Here is a 24,552-nt window from a genome sequence, read left to right on the forward strand (position 1 = left end):
ATTTGGTGAAACACAATGTAGCATTAGCTAGTTGCATTTATTTGTTATTTACCATTACTTATTAACATTTTAGCAATCTGCTTTTTACATTTCATTCAATTAAAAAAATACAAACAACTTATTTATTGCGATAATATGAACATATTGAAAGAAAACTGTGGTACCTGGCTGCTCTTACAATTCAACACAGCTAGATGGCGACAAAAGGAAAGCTGTTACCTTCTGACTCAAGTCAAAAACGTTTGGTTGTAGTTCTCCTCTATCAACGCTAGATGGCTCATGTCACTGCATCAAACACCGCTCTACAACTTTAACCCCAGCACACGAATATATTCAGTGCAAACATGAACAAAATACTTATTGTTCTTTATAAATTACACAATGGAATTGTTTTATGTACTGAATTAATGATTCAATTAAATTATTAACTCATGGTGACACAATTCACACAAAACTTAAAGACAGAAACAAATTATAGTCATAACAACCTGTATTTTACATAAAATAAATACAATTTACCATTTTATGATTTTGAAACACATTTACATGTGAGTATACTCTAATTTCCCGGGATTGTTGTATTCCATGACATGCCCAGACTTGTACTGTATAATTGGCCACTTTACTGCAGGGCTGAACTTTTGTCCTTTGTGTCTTTGCCTTGGTTGACACTCACACATACATAGGGGCAAGCGCACGCATGTATGCACAAGTTTTTTGCCTAGAAGTGAGTTTAAACTTTTGCATTTTTTTTTATTGCTGTGCTGTTGTGTCACTGAAGCCATAAATAAACTCTCATATCAGGGAACCTTTAGAGTAATTAGGACTGTTGGACTTTGGTAGAGGAAAGAATACTTTAAAATGGCTTAAAACAATCAGTGATAAACAATACACTAATCAAACACTTTGTTAGGTGACCCACAGTAGTTCTGGTTTGGACCCTCTTATGCCTTGGGAATTGCCTTAATTTTTATTGATTTAACAAGGTATTGGGAAAATGCTCATGAGATCCATGGTATGAGTCTGCTGCTCCACGTTATCCCAAAGGAGTTCAAGTGGATTGAGAAATGGTGTCTGTGGCGGCCAGTGAAGTGCAGTTGAACTCATGGTCACGTTCAGGAAACCAGTGTTGAGCTCAATGATTTGAGCTGCATTATCCTGCTGGAAGTATCGCATTAGAATACGGGTGCACTTAAAGGATGGTGGTTAGATATGATACTTAGGAAGACTGTGGGTCTGAAATTATGCCCAGCTGGGGTCCAATGGGTGCCAAAATATGGAAAAATCTCCCCAACGCCATCCCAACAATAACACCAGACTGATTTGTGCAATTTAGTATGCCAAATTCAGAACTTAAATGTTGCAGCTGAAATCAAGATTTATCCAACCAGGCAATATTGTTTTTAAGCTGGTCCAATCGTGGCGAGTCTGTATGAACTGCAACCTTGCTTTCCTGTTCTTAGCTGACAGCAGCATTGTCTTCTGTTGTTTTGACCCATCTGCTTTAAAGCTGGTGTGTTACGCATTCATTGGTGGTTTTCTGCATACCACAGAAGCAAGTGTTATTTGGACTCCTGGCAGACTTGCATGTTTTATCCGTACATGGGTGTTGTTGGATTCAGAGCCATGGAAAAAGCAAAAGAATTAGCTATCAAAGGATACGTGTGTGATGGCAACCGAACTTTATAAAACAGGCAAAAGATATCAGAAGTATATCTAATGAATTGCAAATGCTAATAATAAGCAGTATTCAAACTCTAATTAAGACAAAGTTTTGCTGAATCCAAGCCACAGCAAAAGTGTAGAACAAACCAGCGTCTTGTTCTACACTTTGCTTCATACAGACCGTCTGGATCCTCAGAAAAGAATGTTTGATAGAGGTGTGGACTCTTTTGAAGTTTTAATTGACTGGATTTGATTTTGCAAAAAAAAAAAAAAAGAAAAAAAAAGTGACGAGCTGCCAGTGACGTTAAAGGGAACAATACAAGGTAGATCATAATACTTTCAATCGGGGTCCATTAAGTAAAAGATTATTATTATATTATATTATATTAGTGTGTTTTTTTTTTGTATATCCTTCATATTATTACAAAAAAATTCCAAAAGAAAAGAAAATCCCACAAAATTCAAATGTTATTTATTTTCCGAACATGTGCTCCAGACTGGCTTTGTGTCTAGAAACGCCCCTGGAGAAAAGCGACACAAATTGCGGGTTAGCGTCTCAACATGTATTAAATTTAATGTTTGCTCTCATCGATCTGATACAGGAAGCACCGGGCTGAAGACTCTGATCATTCACACATATATGTAGGCGTGCGCGTGCGTGTGTGTTTGTGTGTAGGCGTGTCTGTGCGCATTTCTCTTCGTCTCTCTCTGTGTGAAAGCGTGTCTTTGATGTAGGCTGGCTGATCACAGATCAGATCCATAAAGCCTGCCCCTTCTCCCCGCCTTTGATCTGCGCTTGAGCTGCTGCTGCTGCTGCTGCTGCAGCTCAAAGCAGAGCTGTGCGGTGCGGTGCGGTGCGGTGCGGTGCAGGAGCTGCGGCGCTGACATGGTGAGCGGACCGGTGCGGGAAACACGCCTTTCGCCGGTCTGCTGTCCACTTTTTGGGATCTTTAACCTATAGCCTGCTCTTTCTTTTTCTTTTTTTTTTTTTTTTTTTTTTTTTGATCAGGTAAGAAACGCGCTGAGTTCAGCTGAGTTCAGCGTCGTTCACTGACGGGAAACAGAGTTGGATTTTAGCAGATCACAGTAAAAGTCACCATGACAAACCTTCACTGTTTATCACGCTGAATTCAGTCTTCTTGTTTGCTTTTTGGTGGCTACATTTTTGAGCTGCTATTTAGGAATTGTTGATTAATTTTGGATTGGTTGCATTCAATAACAAGCAGGGTGAGATGTGAGTTACAGTTTACTTAGTTCAAATTAAATATTTGAACTAAATGAAATGAAGGGGTGGCTTTACATGTGCATTCATTTTACTTCTGGTTCTACCAAACTATTGAACCTGTAATGTGAGGAACAAACCCATGATATGACAGTTTTCCTTTCAGTGATTTGAACTTAAGGGATTTATTGTTTTTATATCCTTTATTCAGAATAAACAAATCCTCCTGACCAGCTCTTTTTGTTGTATTTGTACTCAAGTCCCTGCAAACAACTATGTTTATACTAATCTTGCCTAAATTGCAGATTTTTCTTTGTCCAAATATATGACCGCATCACTATGCAGAGTATAAAAAATCTAAATAAGTCCTCATAATTTAGAAAACTACTCTTATTTTATTATTAAGATATAGTTTAAGTAGGATAAACAGATTCTGCCAGTGTTGTTTAAAATGCTTTCCTTTAAGATATATGACACTGAAATGTGACTTTAATAAATGTTACATTTTATTTCAGGTTTCTTTTTTGGAAAGCGTTCTTTCCTCCAGATTCCAGTCATGTTCATGCTCTCTGCACATGCTGAAATTAAAATTAGATTTTTGGTGTGTGCTTTCAAAGATATCGACAACTTACTCTGTCTTACATATTTGTTTTTTATTTTCACCAAACTCTACACAATTAATTTAGAACTACCCAGACTCGGTGGTGTTTCACTGTAAAGAAGAAAACAAATTGTAGTCAAATTTGGATCGAAACCGTCATATCATTCGTTATTATTGAAAATCTTGAAAATATTGTCCCAACCAAATATGCCTTTGCTTCTTAACAGGAGAATATAAAGATTTGACTATTATGTTCTTGCTTTCAGCTCAAAGCAGTAGGTGGCCATCAAGATGTTTTGGAGGCTTCCACACAGCTTGTCGCTCCTGCTAACTGCACATATCATCTTCTCAGCTTTGGTAGGAATGCTTTTACTTGTATATATTTGTGATAAATTATATTATTATCATTATTTAAAATATACATATGGATTATCATTGTTATATTATCTGTAACATACTGTATGTATGGGTGTTTTGCTTATTAGACATCGATCTTGACAAAAATGAGTTAGTTTGGCTACTTTCTCGGGTAGCTATGGGAGCGGTGGGAGCCGCTTTGTTAGTTATCTACCACCAGAATTGTTTTTTCTTTGAGGGAAAAGTGTAGTAGCCAGCTGACCAGTGCACAGAATCATTTATGGGAGGGTTGTAGTGGGCGGCAGGTTGACGGGTGGCACTCCTTTAGCTTCTGTGGCATGACTGATGTTTTTAATTCATGGAAACATTTCTAAAAACCGTTTTTCTTGTAAATGAGGAAAAAGGGAATTATCCTTCGTCCAGGTAGCTGCAGCAACAGGTGGGGCGGGGCAACACATAACTGTGATTAAAACCTTCTCAGACATGCCATTGTAAACACTTCTGACAGAAACCAACATGTATGACTTTTTAAAATATGTTACCTTTTATAAACTGCATATGCTGACTGTGTGTCCTCCAGTGTTGAAAAGGAAACTGAGAGTTCCCATCTGACTGCCTGCTGTCATATTTTCCCCATCCACTGCGCTTTTATGATTATATCTGCCGCCCAGACTCCCTGTTTTTCTGTGATCTCTGTATTGTTGCCAGCTACAAAGTTTCCCACAGGACTCATTAAGGTTTGATCTCCTCACATCCCATCTGTTTCAGGCGTTACTATCAAAAGGAGTCCATAGCAATGACTTGGACTCTCTTAAAGTATCATGAGACAAAGTGATGTGTTGCTTGTGGAAGGGATTGTCTTTATCTGCCACGGACAGACGTGGTGATGAAATGCAGGAATCTTTAACTTTCACCAAATGTCTGTTTCCCTTCAGCTCGGCGTGGGAGCCATGGAGGAGAGCAGAGAGTGCAGAGAGCAGCAGTACAAGGACCGCTTTGGGAACTGCAAACCCTGCAAACAGTGCGATGCAGGACAGGAGCTTTCTAAGGTTGGAGCGCAACTGTTTTGAAATACGTTTTTGCCTTTTAATCGTCTCTTCTGTTAGACAGATATATCCAGCACTCTGTGTCCAAATGGAAGATATGTCTTTGGAATCGATCAAAAAAGACTTTGAGAAAAGTGTTTCAGATCACATGTTGGGGGAAACGAGCAGCTTTATTTATTGCTTCCTCCCTTTCATCCAAAGAGCCGCCAAACCGTTATTAACTTCTTGTCCAACAACGCCGGCCCTTCTTTAATCTGTCACACCCATGCTTTTGACCTCCTCCAGCTGAATGGCTTCCATTGTCTTTCCCCATCGCGCCCGGTCCAACTCATTGTCTTCACCCTCTGAAGCAAGCCATGCCTAAGCTTGCAGCTCTCTCAACAGGGAATAGAGTCTTTTCCACCCCCTGAGCCGCAGCTTTCTGTGAGCTTTGTACAAACAGGCCTCTGTAGAGTCAGTTAGGGCTGGTGAGTAAAAGGCCCTTTTCCTCTCTAGCAGTGCCGATTACAGCACCTACCCACCCTGGCAAGTGGAGGCAGTGATGGGAAGCCAAATAAACAGGACATAGAATAATATAGATACCCCTCAAACTTTTTGTCACATTATATCCACAGGCGGCAATGAATCTTACGGGTTAAACCAACACAAAGGACTGCACAAATATTAAATGGTAGAAAAGGGACCTTGCTTTTAATTTTTATGAAATGAATATCTGACAAGTATGGCATTCTGCTGTGTAATCTCCCCTTTACTCTGATACCCCTTACAAAATCGAGTTCATCTGATTTCAGAAGGCAACTTGTTAGGAAATATAATCTACCTTTGTGTTATTTAATCCGCGCAATTGTCTCATGAAAATTATTATAGGCACATCTTGAGACATGGTGGTGGCAGAATCATACTATGGGGATGCTTTTCTTCAGCAGAGGTTAGGAATCTGGTCAGAAATGTTGATAAAACTGAATACAGAAGCAGTGAAAGAAAACCTAGTATCTGCAAAAAGATTTGTGACTGAGCTGGAGGTTTACCTATTTGCAGGAAAGCAACCAGAAACAAGCATCTGATTTGACAAAACTGGAAAGTTCAAGTTCACAGACACTCTTTATGCAATCTGACAGAGATCTGCTTTGAAAATAAATATAGATAGAATATTTAGTTTCTAGATGTTCAAAGCTGGTGAGACATGCTCCAAAAAACTCACAGCTGTAATTCCAGCGAAAGATCGATGTACTCTGAGGGACTGCAAAAATGTACTACACACTTTTCAGATTTTAGTTGTAAAATTTTCAAAAACAAAAAGAAAAAAAACCCTCTCCTTCCACTTTACAATTAGAAGCTATTTGTGTCCGGCTATGTCATAAAAGCCAGATGAAATGCATTGAATTATGGGAATAGTAATGAAGCAAATAGTACAAGTCACTTTTGACAATATAAAAGTTTGACAGTATAAAGTACACACAACTGTGTGTCCAAACTTTTGGTCTGTACTGTATATATATATATATACTGTATATAAAATGGGCATCAGAAGTTTGTATCACTTTATGATCTGCAGCCTTAGAGTATGGTTGGATATTAGGCAGATGTTTCCAACAAAAATACATTAGCAGCAGGAAAATTAAAGATGAAAACGCTCTCTACCCTCAGCTTTACATCTGTTGAACACATTTAAGCCCTGTCGCCTTTAATCTGCCAGCACACAAACATGCACTGTGTGCTTAGTAACATGCTTCAGTGATTCTCCAGTTTCTCTGCCTGCTCAGCAGGCGTGAGTCCTGCCCGCCACCCTGGGGTCCTGGTTAATAATTGGCCGCTTCACTCTTTCTCTGAAGGTAGCGGGATGCTGGCTCAAAGAGAAGACCAGAGCCTGGGACCGGGGGAAAGACTCACAGAGTTAGAAAAGCTTGTGATCAGAGGTCTGCATAACCCTAAAAACGATGGGGGTTTGACCCGGTGGGGAAGGAAGCGGACTTCTGGAGTCCCTCTGTGCAGCTGCTATAGAGATTTCAGAGGAATGTGGCCCAGTTTGCTCTGGACGTTTGCTTCTGGAAGCTGCTCTGACAAACATCAATTAGCTCTGCCACGCTAACTGTTGCTCAAGTAGCCACCCAGACATAGTCCATTATAACTACTTACTCTTTCTCTCCCTGACAAATATTTCATTCCAGATTTCATTAGAAAAAAAGGCTTACCGGCCTTCCAGTGCACTTTAGAAAAATGCCAGTGGCAAAAAAGAACAAAGAAATGTCAGGAACACGTATTTTTGATGTGACATCAATATGTAGCATAGAAAGATGGTAATTATTCCTGCAACAGCAAACCCAATACAAAGAACCGTTGAGTGCTGCTGGCTAAAAAGCCTTCACAAATATTCATTTTTGTCAAGCAACAGAAAAGTTGTTCATTTGGTGCAGAGTTTTTACATCTGAAGACGTTTTCAGAGTCTTTCTAAACAAAGAGGTTTCATTGTGTTATGAGCTAAACAGAACCTTGCTCCAACGGAGCTGGCAGTGTTTCCAGACTTGTTTCATCACAGGATCATATGACCGGCCGCCCCCCTCCCCTCTCCTACCGTGATTCCCTCTTAATCTCAGAAATATCTGTGCGTCTGAACACGCATCAGGACCCAGCCAGCTCGGCCCCTCTCTCCCCTCCACACGGCTGTTATGCTTGGCAGTCTCAGCCAAACAAGATCAGGAGATAGTACATGCAGGGGAACGTGATGTCAAGCATCTGCTTATTTTATTTTGTTTTCATGGTTTTTGAGGGCATGTAAAGCCATTTCTAAGTAGTTTCTATCTGTTTGTGTAGAAGTGGTGAATGCATAATTTGATACATTGTCTGTAGATTTCTTTTAAAGTGCCTTTTTTTTTTTCCAAATTGAGTACTTTAAAGATAATATTGCAGTTAACAAACTCAATGTGACATGTTTTTTTCCCGTTTTGAATTTTGGCCTTTACTCTCCAGAAGCTCTGTCCTCTCCTGTCCTCTCCTGGTTCAGCTGATGATTTGGCCAAAACAGAGTTACTTTCTCAAAATAATGTAGTTTAGGACCTTCAAACTGTTATGCTGCTGTTTTGTTTATGCTGATGCCATCTACACCTTCTGATACGGCACAGAGACCACGAAGGTTAACCATTTTATCTCCAAACTCTTGATAAGCTGTGAGTCTGATTACATTTTGGAAATTCAAGCTGCTTAAAGTAGCTGATGTTTGCCACAGTTATAAATGCCTTTTACATTTTATGTCTACATATAACAGCACTTGTTAGTATTTGTTGTGTTGACTTTCAATCTGATATTTTCATGGGCCGGTTACTGTTATCAAGATACACCAAGGTTTTATAAAGTTACAGTTTCAGGGTTTTTAGAGCATTGAGTGATGTGATGTTGCCCCTATGTCCCCTTTGGCCACGCACTACCAGTCAGCTGGCTGAAAAATGACACCTACACTTTACAGCTCGAGAGAGATGAATTTAGGAGGTCTGATTCATTTCCAGTCAAAAGAAGCATAAAGTCATTTCTTTTATTAGGGTAATGTTGTTTAAAACTAGAACTGGCATCCTGTGAGCTGCATGTCTGTAAATCAACCAGCTGCAGAATAGCCACCTGAGCAGGTAGCCTGACTAACTAATAGAGTCTAACTTTATAGGTTATGTTAAACAAAGGCTAAAAACAGGAGAAGGTACACTTCTTACACAAATTATGGTCTAAAAGCAGAAGCAGAAGTAATTACATATTTTTACACTATGAAAATAGATTAATATAAGGAAACAGTTTTTACCGAAGTAAACATATTGTGAGCCTCTCCTGTGCCTGTGTCAGAGCAGAGTGTCAGCTCTATTGTGTCTTGTTTCCTGTTATAAAAGGAAGAAGACATTGCTCCTTAGTATCCTTTGTGGTCTGTACACGAGGAGCAGGACTTGGCTTTGTTCCTCTTTGTTTCAGTGCTCTGACCTGCTTGTGTCTATGTAGCACTGGCCCATCCTGACAAGTGGTGCCCCATGAACAGTACTTGTGCCAATGCTGGGCCTGGTTGGACTGAATCATCCTGAGGCCCCATTCCTTCATGTGGAAGCAGGTCACCAGCCCCTATCCCGCAATCGCTCCTCTGCAAATCCATTTTCAATTAACTGTCTTGACAAAATCGAAGATTATGACATGCAAAGATGAGTCTTATTCATTTGTCTTTCCCTACTGCATAAGCCATCTCTCTCTTCTTTCCTTGGTGCCCTACTCTGCCCTACTGCATTGTACGGCCTTATATGGAGAGCTCAGAGGAACAGCTGCAATAGGCCCATCCAATCTGGGCCACCTGGCCAAGCACGGCTCAAGGTTTCAATGTCAGGCTCACATGTGTTTGGCTGGAAGGGCCGTCTTTCTAATCCTCCCTCTCTGTGCCCGAGCAAGATCACATTTTTGCCTCCGACCTCCATTTTTATTTCCCCTAAACCTAACCCCCCCCCCTGTATCGAAGTCTTCTGCCCACATTCCAGCTGGAGTGCATGCCAGGCCAGTGAAATGGGACACGGGTGAGGAGAGAAGTTCTTTTTGAAGTTGACCTTCACTTTAATGTTATATGCCTGTCCTCCAGGATCTGGAGAGCAATATGGGGATCCTGGATTACAGGAGTACAGCTGCCACAGAGCCGATAATGAATGAACAATGTATGATGTCATTTCTGGAGGGTATTTTCATTCTGTGCAGTGTACAGTAATATCAGCTGTCATCCAAATGTCTAGCTGTTATCAAGGTCACCAGGTTTTCAACATGAGTTTCAGAGATATGGATATCTGGGAAGAGAGATGCACAGTGGCCAGATTGTAATTTTATCTTTATAGGTCTGAGAAAGTGAGACCCTGGTAAATCTATACTACAAAATCTTTGCCCTTTTGTTTTGGCATAATCTCTCTAGACTCTTGGGTATTATTCCCCACTTTTGTTTTTAGCTGACAACATACAGGGTTTCTTCAGGATTCAGGTTTAGGGCTGAGGGGGATGTGGACATTTTCAAAGGGGGCTAAATGTTGGTATGTCACACCACAATCAAAGCTCAGGAAGAAACCAGCTGCAATAAACTTTATTAATTTGAATGACTCGTAACATGAAGGTCAAAGTCTGACATAAACATAAACACATTAATAATTCTGATTGACCGAACCTATTTCTCTTAAGTTCTTGTCCATTAAAAATATCCACATAGCACTTTTTGGAGGATGAGGTGGGGTGACTTAATCTAAGGTGGTTTATTGTATATTTCTAAACGGTGTCTGTCCAAACTTCATGGCAGAAAATGTTTTGCATTTTGCTAAACATCATATTAATGGTTTGTTTTTCAAAATTATTAAGCAGATCACTCTAGCATTACTTAAAATAAAGACATAAGTGTGATCTTAAACCACTTTTATTAAGAAGGCATTAGGCTATATCAGATTACAGTTCAAAATGTAGGACTTTACTGTGAAGCTTTACGCAAAAGAGACTGAAATCAGAAGTACACTAGGCAGTAGGGTGCTGTGTTTTACACATGAAATGTTTGCTGAAACAATCTAATGCAGAGGAGTGATTCATATTAGATCATTCACACATGCAAGAGAAGCTGGCCTCTATAAAGGCACCTTTAATGGTTTAGCACAAAACAAGTATTCATATGCTTTTCCCTCCATCTACTTCTTTATAATCCCTGCACTCTTCCTGAAGCATTTCCTTTGCTAGCCAGCCTCTCAATCAACAGGGCCCTCACTGAGTCAGCTCAGAGTGGGAGTAGTTTAAAAAACACAGCAATAAACCTGCGATAATACAACAGTGGGTGTCCCCCACAAGCTTTATTATTCAAATGCATGGCCCCTCTGGGTCTTGCAGCGGAAGGCGACTCATTCATACTGAGAGAGTCAGGGAGATTATTGGCTGTGTAAGATGGACTCTCAAAAGAGGCAGGCCATTGTTACCCTCTAACCCAGTGGGCTAAGATCATTCTTTAATTTCAGGACCCCCAGCAGTTCACATTCAAACTCCCCCTTTCACCATCTGCACATCAGCCCAAATCAACCAACTCCCCCTCTCAGCCCCACCGCCTCTTACTCAGTGTATTTTTCTCTTTTAATCCCCCCAGGAATGTGGCTTTGGTTATGGAGAGGATGCCCGGTGCGTGCCTTGTCGGAGCAGCCGCTTCAAAGAGGACCGGAGCCTGCAGAAGTGCAAACCCTGTCTGGACTGTGGCCTCATCAACCGCTTCCAGAAAGGCAACTGCTCCACCACCAGCAACGCCGTGTGTGGCGACTGTCTACCGGGGTGAGAGAGCACTCAATCACCAATCTGTCTAATTTTATAGTAAAAAATGTTTGTTTTGTTTACTAAACATGTAACCTTGTGTCTGCAACAGATTTTATAGGAAAACAAAATTAAGTGGATTCCAGGACATGGAGTGCATACCTTGTGGGGACCCTCCGCCTCCACATGAGCCCAATTGTAAGCACTTTTGAATCATTTGACCATTCCTAACAGTTGGCCTGAAATGCTCCCAGAAAACAGACTCCCCAATCCACAGCAGGAGATGTTCGAACATGAAACAACAGAGATACAAAAGTCAGAAAGCAAACACCGCCATCACAAACACACACATTTGAACTTCTTGCCAAAATTCGAGTGGAACCAAAACCCAGTGCCACAACAAAGCCAACACACAGACACACACTCAACATGCCAGCACAAAGTCCTCAAGAGTAACCAGAACCACAACTTTCTAAGGGTGGAGCGAGCTGTGTTTGACTCACTAAGTCCAACCAAGGCAGCCAGCTATGTTACGAAGATAAATAAATGCTGGGATTTCAAAGCTGGGAAGTTGAAGAGCTGAATTGGATCCTGCAATGGCTACCTAAGATTTGCCAGCATGGGATTATATTGGATTATAGAATATGCCACTCATTTTCAGTGCTCAGTTTGGACTAAATGAGAAAACGTCCCTGAAAGTGGTAGAAACATTCAAAGCAGGCTTACATGTGCAAACCTTAGAGACGTAGAGACACTGCTACTGAAAGGTGCAAATACATACAACATTTCACAGATTTTTAAAACCATGTACAATTTTTTTTTTTTTACTTCACAGCTATGCACTACAATTTGTTGGTATATTTTTTGGTTGTAATATGACTTAACAGTCCAAAAGTTTAAGGGGTGTGAATACCTTTTCAAGGCACAGTTGATGAAAAATGCTGCATGTTTGTTTGATTCAACACCAATTGCGACAATTCCGAGTTTGCTGCTTTAATTTCTGGCATTTATGTGGACGAAAGAAATTGGGAATGTGTTCCAATAAATCCACACAGCTCATATTCCATTAGGATGCACATCCTATTTCTTCCTCCTGGCCAAGAGCAATCGCATGATTTCAGGTTTGCAAATGAAACCAACAAGCAAATGAACTTCTACCTGTGGTAATTGAGCGTGACTTCCTGCAGGGAGCTTTTACTGAGTGTTGGAAGAGGGGAAATATCACCTAAACAACATTTGCAGTCTTTGCACAGCAGAATGGAGGCGTCATTGGACCGGCTGCTCTTGGTTTTGTTTCCTTAATCTCGCCTCTTTATTGATGTGGATAAGAAAAAAGAAAACCTGGATGTGTACGCTGACCTTGAGACAACAGGCCTCCCTCTGTCTGCTCATTTGTCCATCTGTGCCTCTTCCCGTTTTGATACTGGAGGAGGCCTGTGAAACAAAATGGCCATTGTGTGTGGGAACATAGCCGGTGGTTCGCTCCTACAGGGACTCTCAGTGGAGTATTTCCAAATGTTTGAAAGTCTTGCCACGCCCCCCTCTCAGCCGCCCTTCACCCCCATCCACGGCTGTTATCTCGAGGAGGATGGTGAAAACTTAAAGGGCAGATCATTCTAATAGGCCACCCTGGCCCGGGGCAGCGGTGCAGCTGTGCAGGGGGAAGCAGTTGTAGTCTGGGGTGGACTGTAAATCTTCCCCCCTCCTTCCTTCTTTCTTGCTCTTCCCCCAGTGGCTTTTTAAGAGTTAAAATGAGGTTGTGTTTTATGGATTTCTTCATCCTCTGTAATGCGTTTTATCTGCTGAAACAGTTCACCGTCCCGGTGGAGTTGAACCTGTATGTGTTCTCTGGTAGCGTCTTCCTGTTCTGACTTTATTACAATGGGCTTCATAAATCAACCAGTCAGGAATTTTAAATGTTTTTCAGTTTATTCACAGACAAAAGTGATAAAATCCAGCCATTAGGCATAATTAATGCAACCTTTAAGCAAAACGTTGAAAAATTTGTTGAAAAAGGTTTGACCTTATCTGAGTCTTGATTCCTTAGAATGAGATAAATTGCTTGTTTGTTTTTCAAGTAAAACTAATCAGCTTGGGACTTCTGATACATTTAAAAATTCAAGTTGTGATGTGGTAAATACATTTCACTTGGACATAAAACTCTGTAAACAAAACAAAAAAAAAACCCAATGTGTTTATAGATTTACTTGTTTATTATACATTATGAAATGAGAAAGAAAGTCTGGAAATGAATACTATTTTAATTTCTCCTTTTTTCCTGAAGTTATTCAGACCCGAAAACCATTTTAATGCTTTTTCAGACATTTCAAGTCCACATACTAAAATTGGACTTCTTAGATGTCATTGTGTCCCAAAATGCTGCTCCAGTGCAGTTAAAAAACTTGTTAAAAATCCTTCAGTATTTAATTTTATGAATCCAGTTCCCAGAAAAAAAAGGAAAGCCTCCAGCCTACCAGCAGCTTAAAGCAGCGGTTCCAGTATTTAAACTCACACTCATCGAAGCCACTCCGATGCAGGCGTGTGGGATCATGATAGCTGCTGATCGCAAAACACTTTGTCCTGCCTCCTGTCTCACTCAAGCTATACGCAAACTGTCAAAGCGGCAATAATCATGCTTGGTGTTGCCAGAGAAGAGATGGTTACATGCACACAAATCGAGTCAGCTTCGACACGAAGGCAAAAAGTTCAATCTGAGCTGAAGAGGAAGTGCTTCTGTTGCCATCAAACGTTATGTCACCAGATCAAGTCAATACAGGCAATATATTAATGGGTAAATTAAAGCCTTAATTACTATAATCAAATAATCCACAAAGCCTGAAGGTCAAACGAAACGGTGACATAAATATGAGTGAAAACCACAACAAAGTTTAAGTTTAGTTAGCACTGCAAACTTCACTGCAAACTTTCTTGTCGTAATGTTTGTGGTCATAAATTATATTTGGTCTCATGTAGGGAGGTGGCCATAAAAGGCAAATGAAAACAACAAAAAATTAAAGGTAGTTGGAAAAAAAAAACAGTTTACAAGGTAATAATCTGTAGAAATGCTACAGTTTCAGGATGTTTTGCTTTTGTTAGCATGATATATTGGTTAAAATGATAATCGCTGTATCATTTTTTGTTGTTATTTTGATGCATACACTTAAGTACTAAATAACTTTTAGTCATTAAGCTCTTCATATAGTAACCGTGTTATAATCCAGTGTAGTTCCTTATTTCTCCCCATAGAGGAAATTAATTTTGCACCAAAGCAGTTCAAACATACAGCACAACATAATTTAATAAGCTGATGCTATACATGAGGAGACACTCTGAATAACTAACCAGCTGTTATCTACCTGTTTTACTTGTGCTTCTGTCTAGAGACTTGTTTATCCAATATTTTTTGTTACATTTTTGTTTCAAAATTAAAATAACCACAAAAAATGATAAACATAACATTAGCATACCTTCATTAACCTTCATGTTGGATTATCTTAGCAGCAGTACAACTAATTGCTTCTGTTGTTTTAAAGAAAAAAAGATCGCACCAAACATTTTTATTGTATTTGTACACAGAATTATGATACTGTGAGAATCTCATCCGTTCATGCCTGTTTTTCATAAGTTTACTGTCTGAACATTCTTGAAAATATTTCCAAATAACAAATTGTATCATTTTTGTAAGTGTGTTTATTAGTTTTGCGTCAGCCAACCTGACAGGAGGGTTCAGCAACAGGTGGGAGAGGGGCCCTGGTGCGTTACTTCTTTAAAAGATACTGTATGACTGAGTTGTTGTTATTTTAAAGCTGTGATTCCAGATCTTGGTTAACATGCCATGTCAAATGTAGTAAATTATATTTTCTTCACTGTACTGAAACTATAGCCTAATACATGAATCAAATATCTTTAATGTTTATGTACAAATGACAATCATGTCTATACCAAAGAAAATGCATTCCTCTCCTATTCAGCGATCAGGGCAAACATGGCTATGGCCCCATTAAAGAAAGACCTTAGAGGCCTTCATACAGACATAAGTCAAATAACCTTTTAAGGTGCAAAGAAGTGCTGCTTTTATTTGGACTATAAGTGCCATTCCACAAAGTGAGTGCGTCTGTGAAAGGCTGCGGTTTATTGGTCTGGTTTGTGTGGAGATAATATCAGCAGGTGAGGTCTGTTCAATGGAGCAGTGTTTACCTGTGTGTGCTGCAGCTGCCGGCGCTCCGATAACAGGCTGCCTTTGTGTTGATGCTCACCTCGGATGAGCTGGATCTGACCTTCACAATGAAGACCAAGTTTAAACACTATGGTCAGATGTCAGACACCACACAGATGCCCTGGCCTGGTTAAGAGTCTATAAAACCAAACACTAACACAGTTGGAAACAACACTTAGCTTTAGGATGACAGTTTAGATTCTACATTTCAATACTTTAGGCAAAAAAGAATTTTTGAACTGATTTACTGTGATTGAATGGTTTTTTTGGGGGGGGGGGGGTTTGGTTTTTTTTGCCTCAGTGGTTTATATTTTATTCTTCAGTTTGACCAGGAGGTTTGAGAGCAAACAAGGAGTTATCAGCTTCACTGCAGCTAAAGCCTTTCAATACAAACATGCCTGTATAAACAGGAACTTATATAAACCAGCATGGTTTAAGCTGTGCCACGATGCCTCTGGAATGTTCCATAAATCCGACATCATGTACGTTCTCTTGTTTATATCTAACCGATCCTTTGCTGTCCCTTCTCGGAGATTTGAAACGCTGCTTTCAGTGTTTCATCATATTTTCCCATCTGAAGGAATGTTAAAATACCCTGATCCCCTATCTGTCTGAAAGAGGAGGAAGAAAAAAAACTGGTCAGGTCTAAAGCAATGTTTACACAGAAAAACAAAGAGCTCTTGAACGTGAAAAGGCTAATACTGGTCGCCTTTATGATTAATATACTTAAAAACAAATAGCGGAGCTGACTAGAAAAAGATCTCCTCAAACAAGAACTCACTCATTCTGGCTGCCATTCTCACTGGTAACCGCTCAATCGGCTTCTCGTCACTGTACGCTCCCTGCCACTGTTTGCTCTGCATTAACCCACGCCTTAAATATCATACGCACACAGACCGGGGAAGACTGTGTGTGATTTCTCTAGCAGATCAGAGTTAATTGTGTGGAGCTATTTGTACATGGCCTTGAGAGTTTAGGCTGCTACTGTCTTTCTTTGACAAAACAACAATCAGAGTAGAAGGGCTTTAAAATTATGCACAAATTTGGAATAGTTATAAACTGACTGATATGTCAAGGGTGCACCAGCAAGACTAAAAGGCTTCAAATTTTCTCTGTGTTGTCTTCAGCCCTCAGGTTTTCTCTAATAATGGTGGATAATAAGAAAAGAGTTTCCCCTAAGGATTCATGATGTGTACCTAAAGTTGTGATGTGATGTGTGGTAAATATTACTATTATGGGTAACGTTTTAGTTATTGTTCTGTGCAAATCTCCCCATCCTTAACTTTCCTCTTCTACACAAAATTTGTCGGTTTCCACAAAGATTTAGGTTAAACTAAAGCTAAATGAGCAACATTGCTAGCAGCAAATTACAGGACAAATACCTGACAATATGGCTCTATCGCTCATAGCACGCTAACTGTAGTTTTGTAGATTTTTGAAGGTTGCTCTCATACTTCTTTGGAAATAATCTTGATAAAAAAAAAGTGTCATCAGCTTTAGGTTTTAAATCATACAAAAGGGCCACAGATGCCCTTTGTATTATTAGCATAGTTGTTTTTCTTGATCTTACAGAATTTCCACCAAAAATTCAGGTTTCAGATTACTTGCATCCTTCACCAGCGGTAAAATCTTAAATGGGCTTTGAGTGTGTTTTTGATAATGTATCCTATCTGCTATCAGTGTTGGTCCAATTGGAAATTGATCTTGCAAATGAATTGGTATCTCAAAACTAAAAAGCAAACATGACACACAGCACATGTTGATAAACTCAGTTTTTCCTTTCACTACAGATAATGTTATTGTGTGAAATGTGAAAAGAGTTGCACGTAATGATCTCCCCACCATTAATTATCACCTAATTCTTCAAAACACAGCTGCAGAGTGTTTTGGTGATTCTTTGCTCTCTGCCTTTATTTTGCATTTGCTTAAATCTCTGCACTTTCATGTGAAAACTGAAAAAAGAGTTGATGGCGGAACCTGACTCTGAATAAGTTCTTGTGATGTGGCACTCTGTGATCTCTGTTTAAACTAACAAGTCTCTGAAAACATTTGCAAGAATCCACAAATGAGTCGCCTGCTGCAACCGCGTGGAGAATTTCATTTGATTAAAGGATGATTACATGTAGCAGAAGCAATTTTTTTTCTTTTAAAAAACTGCTTCACTTTTTTCTGTTGTGATGTTTAGCCTTAAGCCGCATTAAGCCCTGACGCTCCGTAGCTGTGCGAACATGTAAAATGAGCTGCATTCTTCAAGGCTTTATATGAATGTGTGTTAAGGGTCCCGATGGCAGGAGCAAACACAGACATTGTGTTCCCCTCAGGTAGGATGAGACGTGATGGAGCCTCATTATGAAATCAGCACAACGTAGACGCTTCGATGGAGTGTGTTTTCTAATTTTATCCCATACATAGAGAAACTTGAGGGGTTTTTAAAAGCTGTCCTAGCTTGTGTGCCTGTCGAAGTGCGAGAGGGGTGGTAGGTAGAGCAATGTGTGTAAATCATCTTCTGCTCAGAACAAGACAGAGGTAGTTAAAGAGGGAATCCACCACAGGCGTTTTGTCTTTGAACTCCTCTGCTTATTTCATTAGGCTTTAGCAGAAAGGTAGCTGACCTAAAGAACAAAGAGACAATTAATCTCCTGCTTCCACATCGCCTGGGGAGACTCACATTAGATAACACACATGGCCCACTGCTGTATTTGTCCCCACTAACATGGACGTTTCTTCCATTTTAAGTTAACAGCGTGTTATTTCTCTGCTCTCATTCCCTGTGTGGTCTCCTTCGCAGGTAGTGGGCGTGTGAACCTGGTGCCTCTGCCCTCTGTGGTGACCAGTCCTCGTGACGTGGCGCTGGCCGCAGTCATCTGCAGCGCTCTGGCTACGGTCCTGCTGGCGCTGCTGGTTCTGTGCGTCATCTACTGCAAGAGGCAGCTGCTGGAGAAGAAGCCCAGCGGTCAGTCAGGATGCCCTCATGCTATGTGTTGTATTTTCTTTATTTCTCAAAGAAACATTTATATGTTTTCTTATTAATCCCTTCTTTATGAGTGTGGCTTTGATAAACTGAATGGCTGGTAAAGATGTGCACATCGTAATCGTTTACTAAAATGTGCAGGACGACATCACAGAGACTCCAGAATTTGAGTATTTTTAGCTCTTTTTTTTGTCATTTTTGCAACCTAATTTTGTAGAAGCAAAGAAATTTAATCCACAAGCAATAAAAGCAAGTCTTAAGGTCCCTGCAAGACTAAAAAAGACATTTTTGCGATGTTGTTTGGTGAAATGGGTTCTTGTTAACATGTACAAGTACAAAATCAATATATGTAGTTTGAGTTAACGGGTTCAATGTGAGATTTTGGAGGTCATCTTTATGTTTCACTCTCTGAAGGTCATTATCAATAATTAAAACTTCAAAAGGATTCGAACATAAAACTGAGACTTGTGGATATAACACATAGCAGAGAAAACAAACATATTTTATGTATTTTGTCCTTTAGTTTAATATCACTAAAAATGATTATTTCTAAAACTTCTGACCAAAGAAGTATTTACATGGGGAAACTGAGATTGACATGATTCCCAATTGACTTAGTCATGTATTTTATTAACTTTATATTCTAATACATGATTTAAAGTAGTTCCATCTATATATCTATCAACACAAATTAACCTTCAGGCGCTTTCTTTAATTCCTAATAGGAAGTTGTGTTTGTTTTGAAGCAATCCGATTAGCTGACACCGGTTTTAGCTTTGCGCTGCACTGCTCCTTGTGCGTTTTTGTTAAAAAGAGCACTGAGGCACGGAATTGTGCGCGTTTATGTGAGTGAAAACTTTTCTTAAACTGTTCCCGTGTGCACGATAGTATTATTTTGCAACAAAGTTGCAGAGACATTTATTTTGATAATGACCCAGCTAAGTGTGGACAAGGCCAAAGTCTCACTTTAGGCCTTTCATGATTTTATGCCTCTAAAAAACTGATCTTGAATTACTTTTGAACATTTTGTGAAATCTTTGTGGGTTTATTACAACAGTGACATTTCAGTGCAAGATAATTTTTTGAAGATGTTTAAAAAAAAAAAAAAAAAAAAAGCCCATATACATTCTAAAGCCTGCCTTTAAATTATTATCCTGACTTCAGAGATATTAAGTTGGCAGATTAATGTGTTTGAAAAAAAAGTTGCTAAGGCCTTGAAATGAGGCTTCACTGCTGTCTGAACTTGACTTCATTTCTCCTTTGTTAACTTCCCAAACCGGGTGCTGAACTAAGCTTTATTAAACGACGCTGCATATTTGTGGGAACTTGTTTAATAAGCTGCATTCGTGAGGCTAGAAGTGATTAAGCCTGTGAAATCTCCCCGGGCGACAAATTAATGACATCATGTGTCCCCTTTGAGCATATCAGGAACAAAGAGGTGTAGCAGAAGGTATCAAGGCGTTACCAGTCACTTTTTTTCTTTTTACTCCTTGCAAAAAGATTGCTTCAGTTAAGTATTTTGTCGGTAATTTCCCTCCATTAAAATATGCACAACATCCTTCACCGGAGCTGGCACAACATGCAAACTATTGTACTAAGGAGTTATTATGAACCTTATTATGAACCATTAACGTGATGCTGGTTAGCCTTGTCAGTTATATATAATTATGCTGCAACTTTGTCCTGCGGAAAGAATGATTACAGATTTAGAGGCTGAAACAAATTGATTAGGCAATAAATTCACATTTATTGATATTTTACAGATTAGTTAGTAGTATTTTATACCTAAAGTCCATTTGCAAGTATGGGTTTTTGCTGAACAGTTTGAGAAGTTTGCAGCTCGTTTCTTGCGTCATGGGAAATCACCATTTTGTTGCTTTTCTTTCAGCTTCCTCTCTGAGGTCTCAGGACTGTCCCTACCGAGGGGCAGAGCTCTCCTGTCTGGACGCCCGCTGGCTCCACGACTTCCCCCACAGAACCTGCTGCCAGTGTCACCTGGACTCCAGATACCACTGTGGTGCGTTTAGGTTCAGTTGATGAAGTCTGTAAGAAATCCAGTGATGGCTTTGTTAACTTTGTTGGTGAACAATTCATGAAAAGATGAATGGTGCAGATGACTGTCCTGAAATTTATGTTGTATTTGTGTGTGTGTGTGTGTGTGTGTGTGTGTGTGTGTGTGTGTGTGTGTGTGTGTGTGTGTGTGTGTGTGTGTGTGTGTGTGTGTGCTGTGTAGGTCCGGTACACCTGAACCCCTCTCTGTGCTGTGATGAGAGCTGCAGTTTGGGCCGCAGCCAGGATGTCAGTCCTTTCCAGTCACAGATGAGCCTCAGTGATGAGTAAGTAACATTTGTGCTCAAGTACGAACTTGCAGAGTGTTAATCTATATACATTGTGATTCAATTATCACACTTAGCTGTAATAGAAATCATTTTTCTGCAGGGTGAATAACTTACCAGCAGGTGTATGATAGTAGAGAAAATGGACCCGCGTGATATCCTGTTGTTGGAGAGAAAATGTGCAGAAGAGGTTACAATTAGCCTAATAATACACTGACTGGGTCAGAGAGAGATAATAAATCAATAATTTTATTGATTTACAAAATTTAGACTCATCATTTGTGTTAAGAGGTTACAGGTAGATTGCCAGATGATTCCCCAAACACTGAATTTCAACCATATCATCCTGTGAAACACAGTGGTTTAGGTATGATGCTATGGGGATGGGTATTTCTATGGGCAACATCCCAGAGGTCATGAATCAGTTTGAATACCAATACATTAAAATTGTGAAAAGGTGAACATGCTGCCTTGTAGGATGACTTAAGATTTACTGTTTTTGAGGCAAAACCAAGAAATGTAAAAGTATTCTACAATTGAGTAGATTACCTGCAGAATGTAAAACGTTTTTAATGAACAAAAAGATATTTGCTACTTACTTGGTAAATCCAGCTAAACACTAAACAAGTATTTTAAAGGTTCCATGCAAATAATAGCTGAATAAAACGGGATTTGTACATTTGTTAGAGATTCACTATTCCGTGTTTCTGGGCTAATTTCTTATCTCCAGCTTTATAAATCCTAAATTGGCATTTTAAGTTGTTTAACATCCAATATCAATCAATATATAAACATCAATATTACAATTATTAGAATCAGTAACCGTAAATAATGGCAGCTTTGCTTTAAAATGTACAGCCTGTTTGACATACAACAAATATTTCAATGTAGAAAATTTAATTATCATACGAGTAGCTTCAAGATGTTTTTTTGTGCTGACAGGAATAAGATTGGATTTTAGAATTGCCAGGATCAGGACAAGTCAAACTGAAGACTGGTAAAAGCCAGTCACCAAACTGATTGCTTAATGTCACGCTAATATTATCACTGTAGATAAAACATTGGATTAGAATTTGAAAAAGACACAGCTAAACAAGGTTTTAATCTAATCCATTGTGATTCAAATTTGCATAAGTCTCTTCATGGTTGACGTCTTTCTAGAGGCAGAGTTGTTTTCTATAAGCTCGGCTTTTGTTAAGACCTGCAGGTAGGGCATCAACCAGCTTAACACTGAACTGCTCCACTTTTCATCTTACTGCCTTTATTATCAAGCTGCTGTAGGCAAAAAAAAAAAGAGTTCATCTGTTTGAAGGTCCGCCAACAGGAAACAGCAAAAGGGTGTCTCCACCAGGATATGTTCACGTTGTTACACACCGTTTTGTTTTTCTTTCCACAGAAATAGACACCTACATGAAGAAGATACTCCAATGTGGCTCGAAGGCCACACAGAGCCTGAGTGTGTGGGAGAGGACGAAATGACAGGAAGTGTTGAGTCTCCTGAATACTTGGAGCTTCCTCTCTGCGGAGTCGACCCAGCAGGAGGAAGTGAGGAGGGAGGAGAGGAAGGGGACGGATTGAGGGAGTATTCATGTGAAAGGAGGAGAGAGGACTGCAGTGACACTGTGACTGATGCACTTCTTCCTAAACAGCAAGGACAAACGCAGGAAGGTGAGCGGCCATGTTTCTCTGTATTTATTTCACTTAAAAAACACTTTTTGGGGGGAGTGAGGGGGGTTATGATGTGGTTGTGTATAAATAAATTAACATTTACTCCTACCTTTGGCTAAAAGGTTTTTCTTAATATAAGAAAAAAAAATACCGTCCTCCTACCTGTGTGCATGCCATGACACTCAACATCCAAACTAAAACATTTTAACTCTTAATAAAAAGTAATGAAAAATGTTCTGAGATTAGTGCTAAATGTACAATACAAAGGTGGTAAAAGAAGTTTTAAAGTTTTTCAGACCGGACTCCATTCTGCCAATCAGGTCTGATGCTGTGCCATGTAGGATATATAGATGTTAATAGGAGTAGTGATATAATAAAAGTGGGTTTATTGTTATTTGAAACATTTTTTTAGTATCTGCTGTAATTGCAGATCTGAACAAGTTTAGGTCAATAGCTTTATTATTAGAACTTTACACGTCTGCCTGAACTGGAACGACACGTTCTTGTGCGAGTCCCATTTTCAAGAATTGCTATAAAAAAACAGACCTCTGTGTATATTAATATTCCAGGAAAACAAGAAATCATTGACACCAAATTTAAAGCTTCTGAACCTTAAATTTAGAGGAAGTTGCCTGCTATTGCTACTTTCTCATTCAGGAGGAATAAATGCGGCAATTCAATGCCTAGATGCAATATGCTGGGTTTCCTTATATAGAGCATTTTTTAAACTAATTCGAATAATAAACTGAGCTTAGCACATTGTTTGAATTCAGTTGAAATGAATGCACGATTAAATTGAAATCTTTTTTATTTTTAGAAAGTGCCTCAAGATGATGTGTTGTGAATTGCCGCTATATTAACAAACTGAATCGAATTGGATTTCATGAAAAAACGTAAAGAAGTAGTTAGAAGATTTTCTATAGATGTTACTAATTGTGGAACAATAATTTTTTCATTGAGAAACTATTATTTCACAATGAAGGGAGTGTTCCCAACTAAATTAATATACTTCAAATAAGAACTGGATAAGGAATGAATTAATCTTAAGGATTTTTTTGCATCTTTAGCTATAGGGCGAATTTAAGTTTAGTGAGAATTGTAATAATGAATCATCATCATCCTAAGGTCCACTCAGTTTCAGAAAACACACAGAATGGAGAAAATAAATACATTAATTCCTCATATGTTATGTGGACACGTGTGTCTCAGCCCAGCCTTTTTATAAACCGTTATGTAGCTCTGAGTGTGTGTATGCGTGTGTCCATGATCAGCATGCACTAAAAGAAACTGGAGACAGCTCTAGCCCTTTGATGTAGTCAACAGGATCCAGCTGTAAGTCAGACCGCTGAAGTCTCAGGACAGATACGTTACTAATCGCTGCGTGTGCGCTCTCCTCTTCCTGCTCTCTGTCCAGGGTGACATGGACGTCTCTGGCTTGAACCCCCACCTGGACTCGACAACAGCCACGCCCAGATTCAGTCTCGGATTCCTACCTAGTCTCCCCACACGCACAGACACAAGCGCGGTCGTGCCGTCTCCTTGAAATGCCTCGTCAGTGACCTCAGAGCCCTCCGTCAAATGGTCCAAACAAAACACGTACGTGCATCCCCACAGGAGCGCTGCCGCAGATGGATAAAAACACTAAAACACACTGAGAATGTGAACTCGATGGCCCACTGGGTTCGATCATATGAAGTTGAAACGTTGTGACTTTTACCAGTGAAGCAAAGTGAATCCTGAGAATGTCTCGCATCGTCACATGTAGGAGAATCTAAACTGTACCGCTCGTCTAGAAGCAGGTGTTATGAAGCTTTTGTGTAAAAGTTTGACGAAATGTCTCAAAAGTGAAAAAGTTGCACATCGAAGACAATCTTGATCGTATGGAGCAGGTTGGAATGAGGAATGTCTAAGTGATAAACACCCTGTAGATACTGTAAAATACTTAATAGGTCAATATTTTTGTAGACTTGACTGCATGTTTGCCTTTCTCTGCTCTGTTGTAGCGTTGTTGGTTGTGAAGCTTCATGTCCATGTAGCGTTGTAAATAAACCTCTGACACAAAATGACATTTCATGGTTTCCATTTTTAAATAATGTAGAAGTGCAACATTTACCTGTGAAATTACTAAGTGCAATTTAACCTTGTACCTCATCTCTCTGCTGAACACTTTAAAGGTGATACCCCAAGAAAGTTCTTTATT

General features: G+C 39.6%; 1 protein-coding gene across 2 annotated transcripts; it reads left to right on the plus strand.

Annotated features, from left to right (window-relative positions):
- The first annotated feature begins 2,455 nt into the window (after window positions 1-2,455).
- Window positions 2,456-24,420, plus strand: LOC102228571 (tumor necrosis factor receptor superfamily member 19-like). 2 transcript variants are annotated; one of them, XM_014472212.2, is made up of 10 exons: window positions 2,456-2,554; window positions 3,755-3,845; window positions 4,781-4,894; window positions 11,004-11,182; window positions 11,274-11,359; window positions 18,166-18,330; window positions 20,237-20,365; window positions 20,582-20,684; window positions 22,081-22,352; window positions 23,767-24,420. In XM_014472212.2, the coding sequence occupies exons 2-10, from the start codon at window positions 3,780-3,782 to the stop codon at window positions 23,769-23,771; spliced, it is 1,119 nt and encodes a 372-aa protein (XP_014327698.2). In that variant the 5' UTR covers window positions 2,456-2,554; window positions 3,755-3,779; the 3' UTR covers window positions 23,772-24,420. The 2 variants fall into 2 exon arrangements, with proteins under 2 accessions (XP_014327698.2, XP_023206864.1); XM_023351096.1 differs by lacking the exon at window positions 2,456-2,554 and adding an exon at window positions 2,660-2,674.
- Window positions 24,421-24,552: the final 132 nt, after the last annotated feature.

Source organism: Xiphophorus maculatus, chromosome 18 (genome assembly GCF_002775205.1).
Source record: "Xiphophorus maculatus strain JP 163 A chromosome 18, X_maculatus-5.0-male, whole genome shotgun sequence".
Classification (NCBI taxonomy): Eukaryota; Metazoa; Chordata; class Actinopteri; order Cyprinodontiformes; family Poeciliidae; genus Xiphophorus; species Xiphophorus maculatus.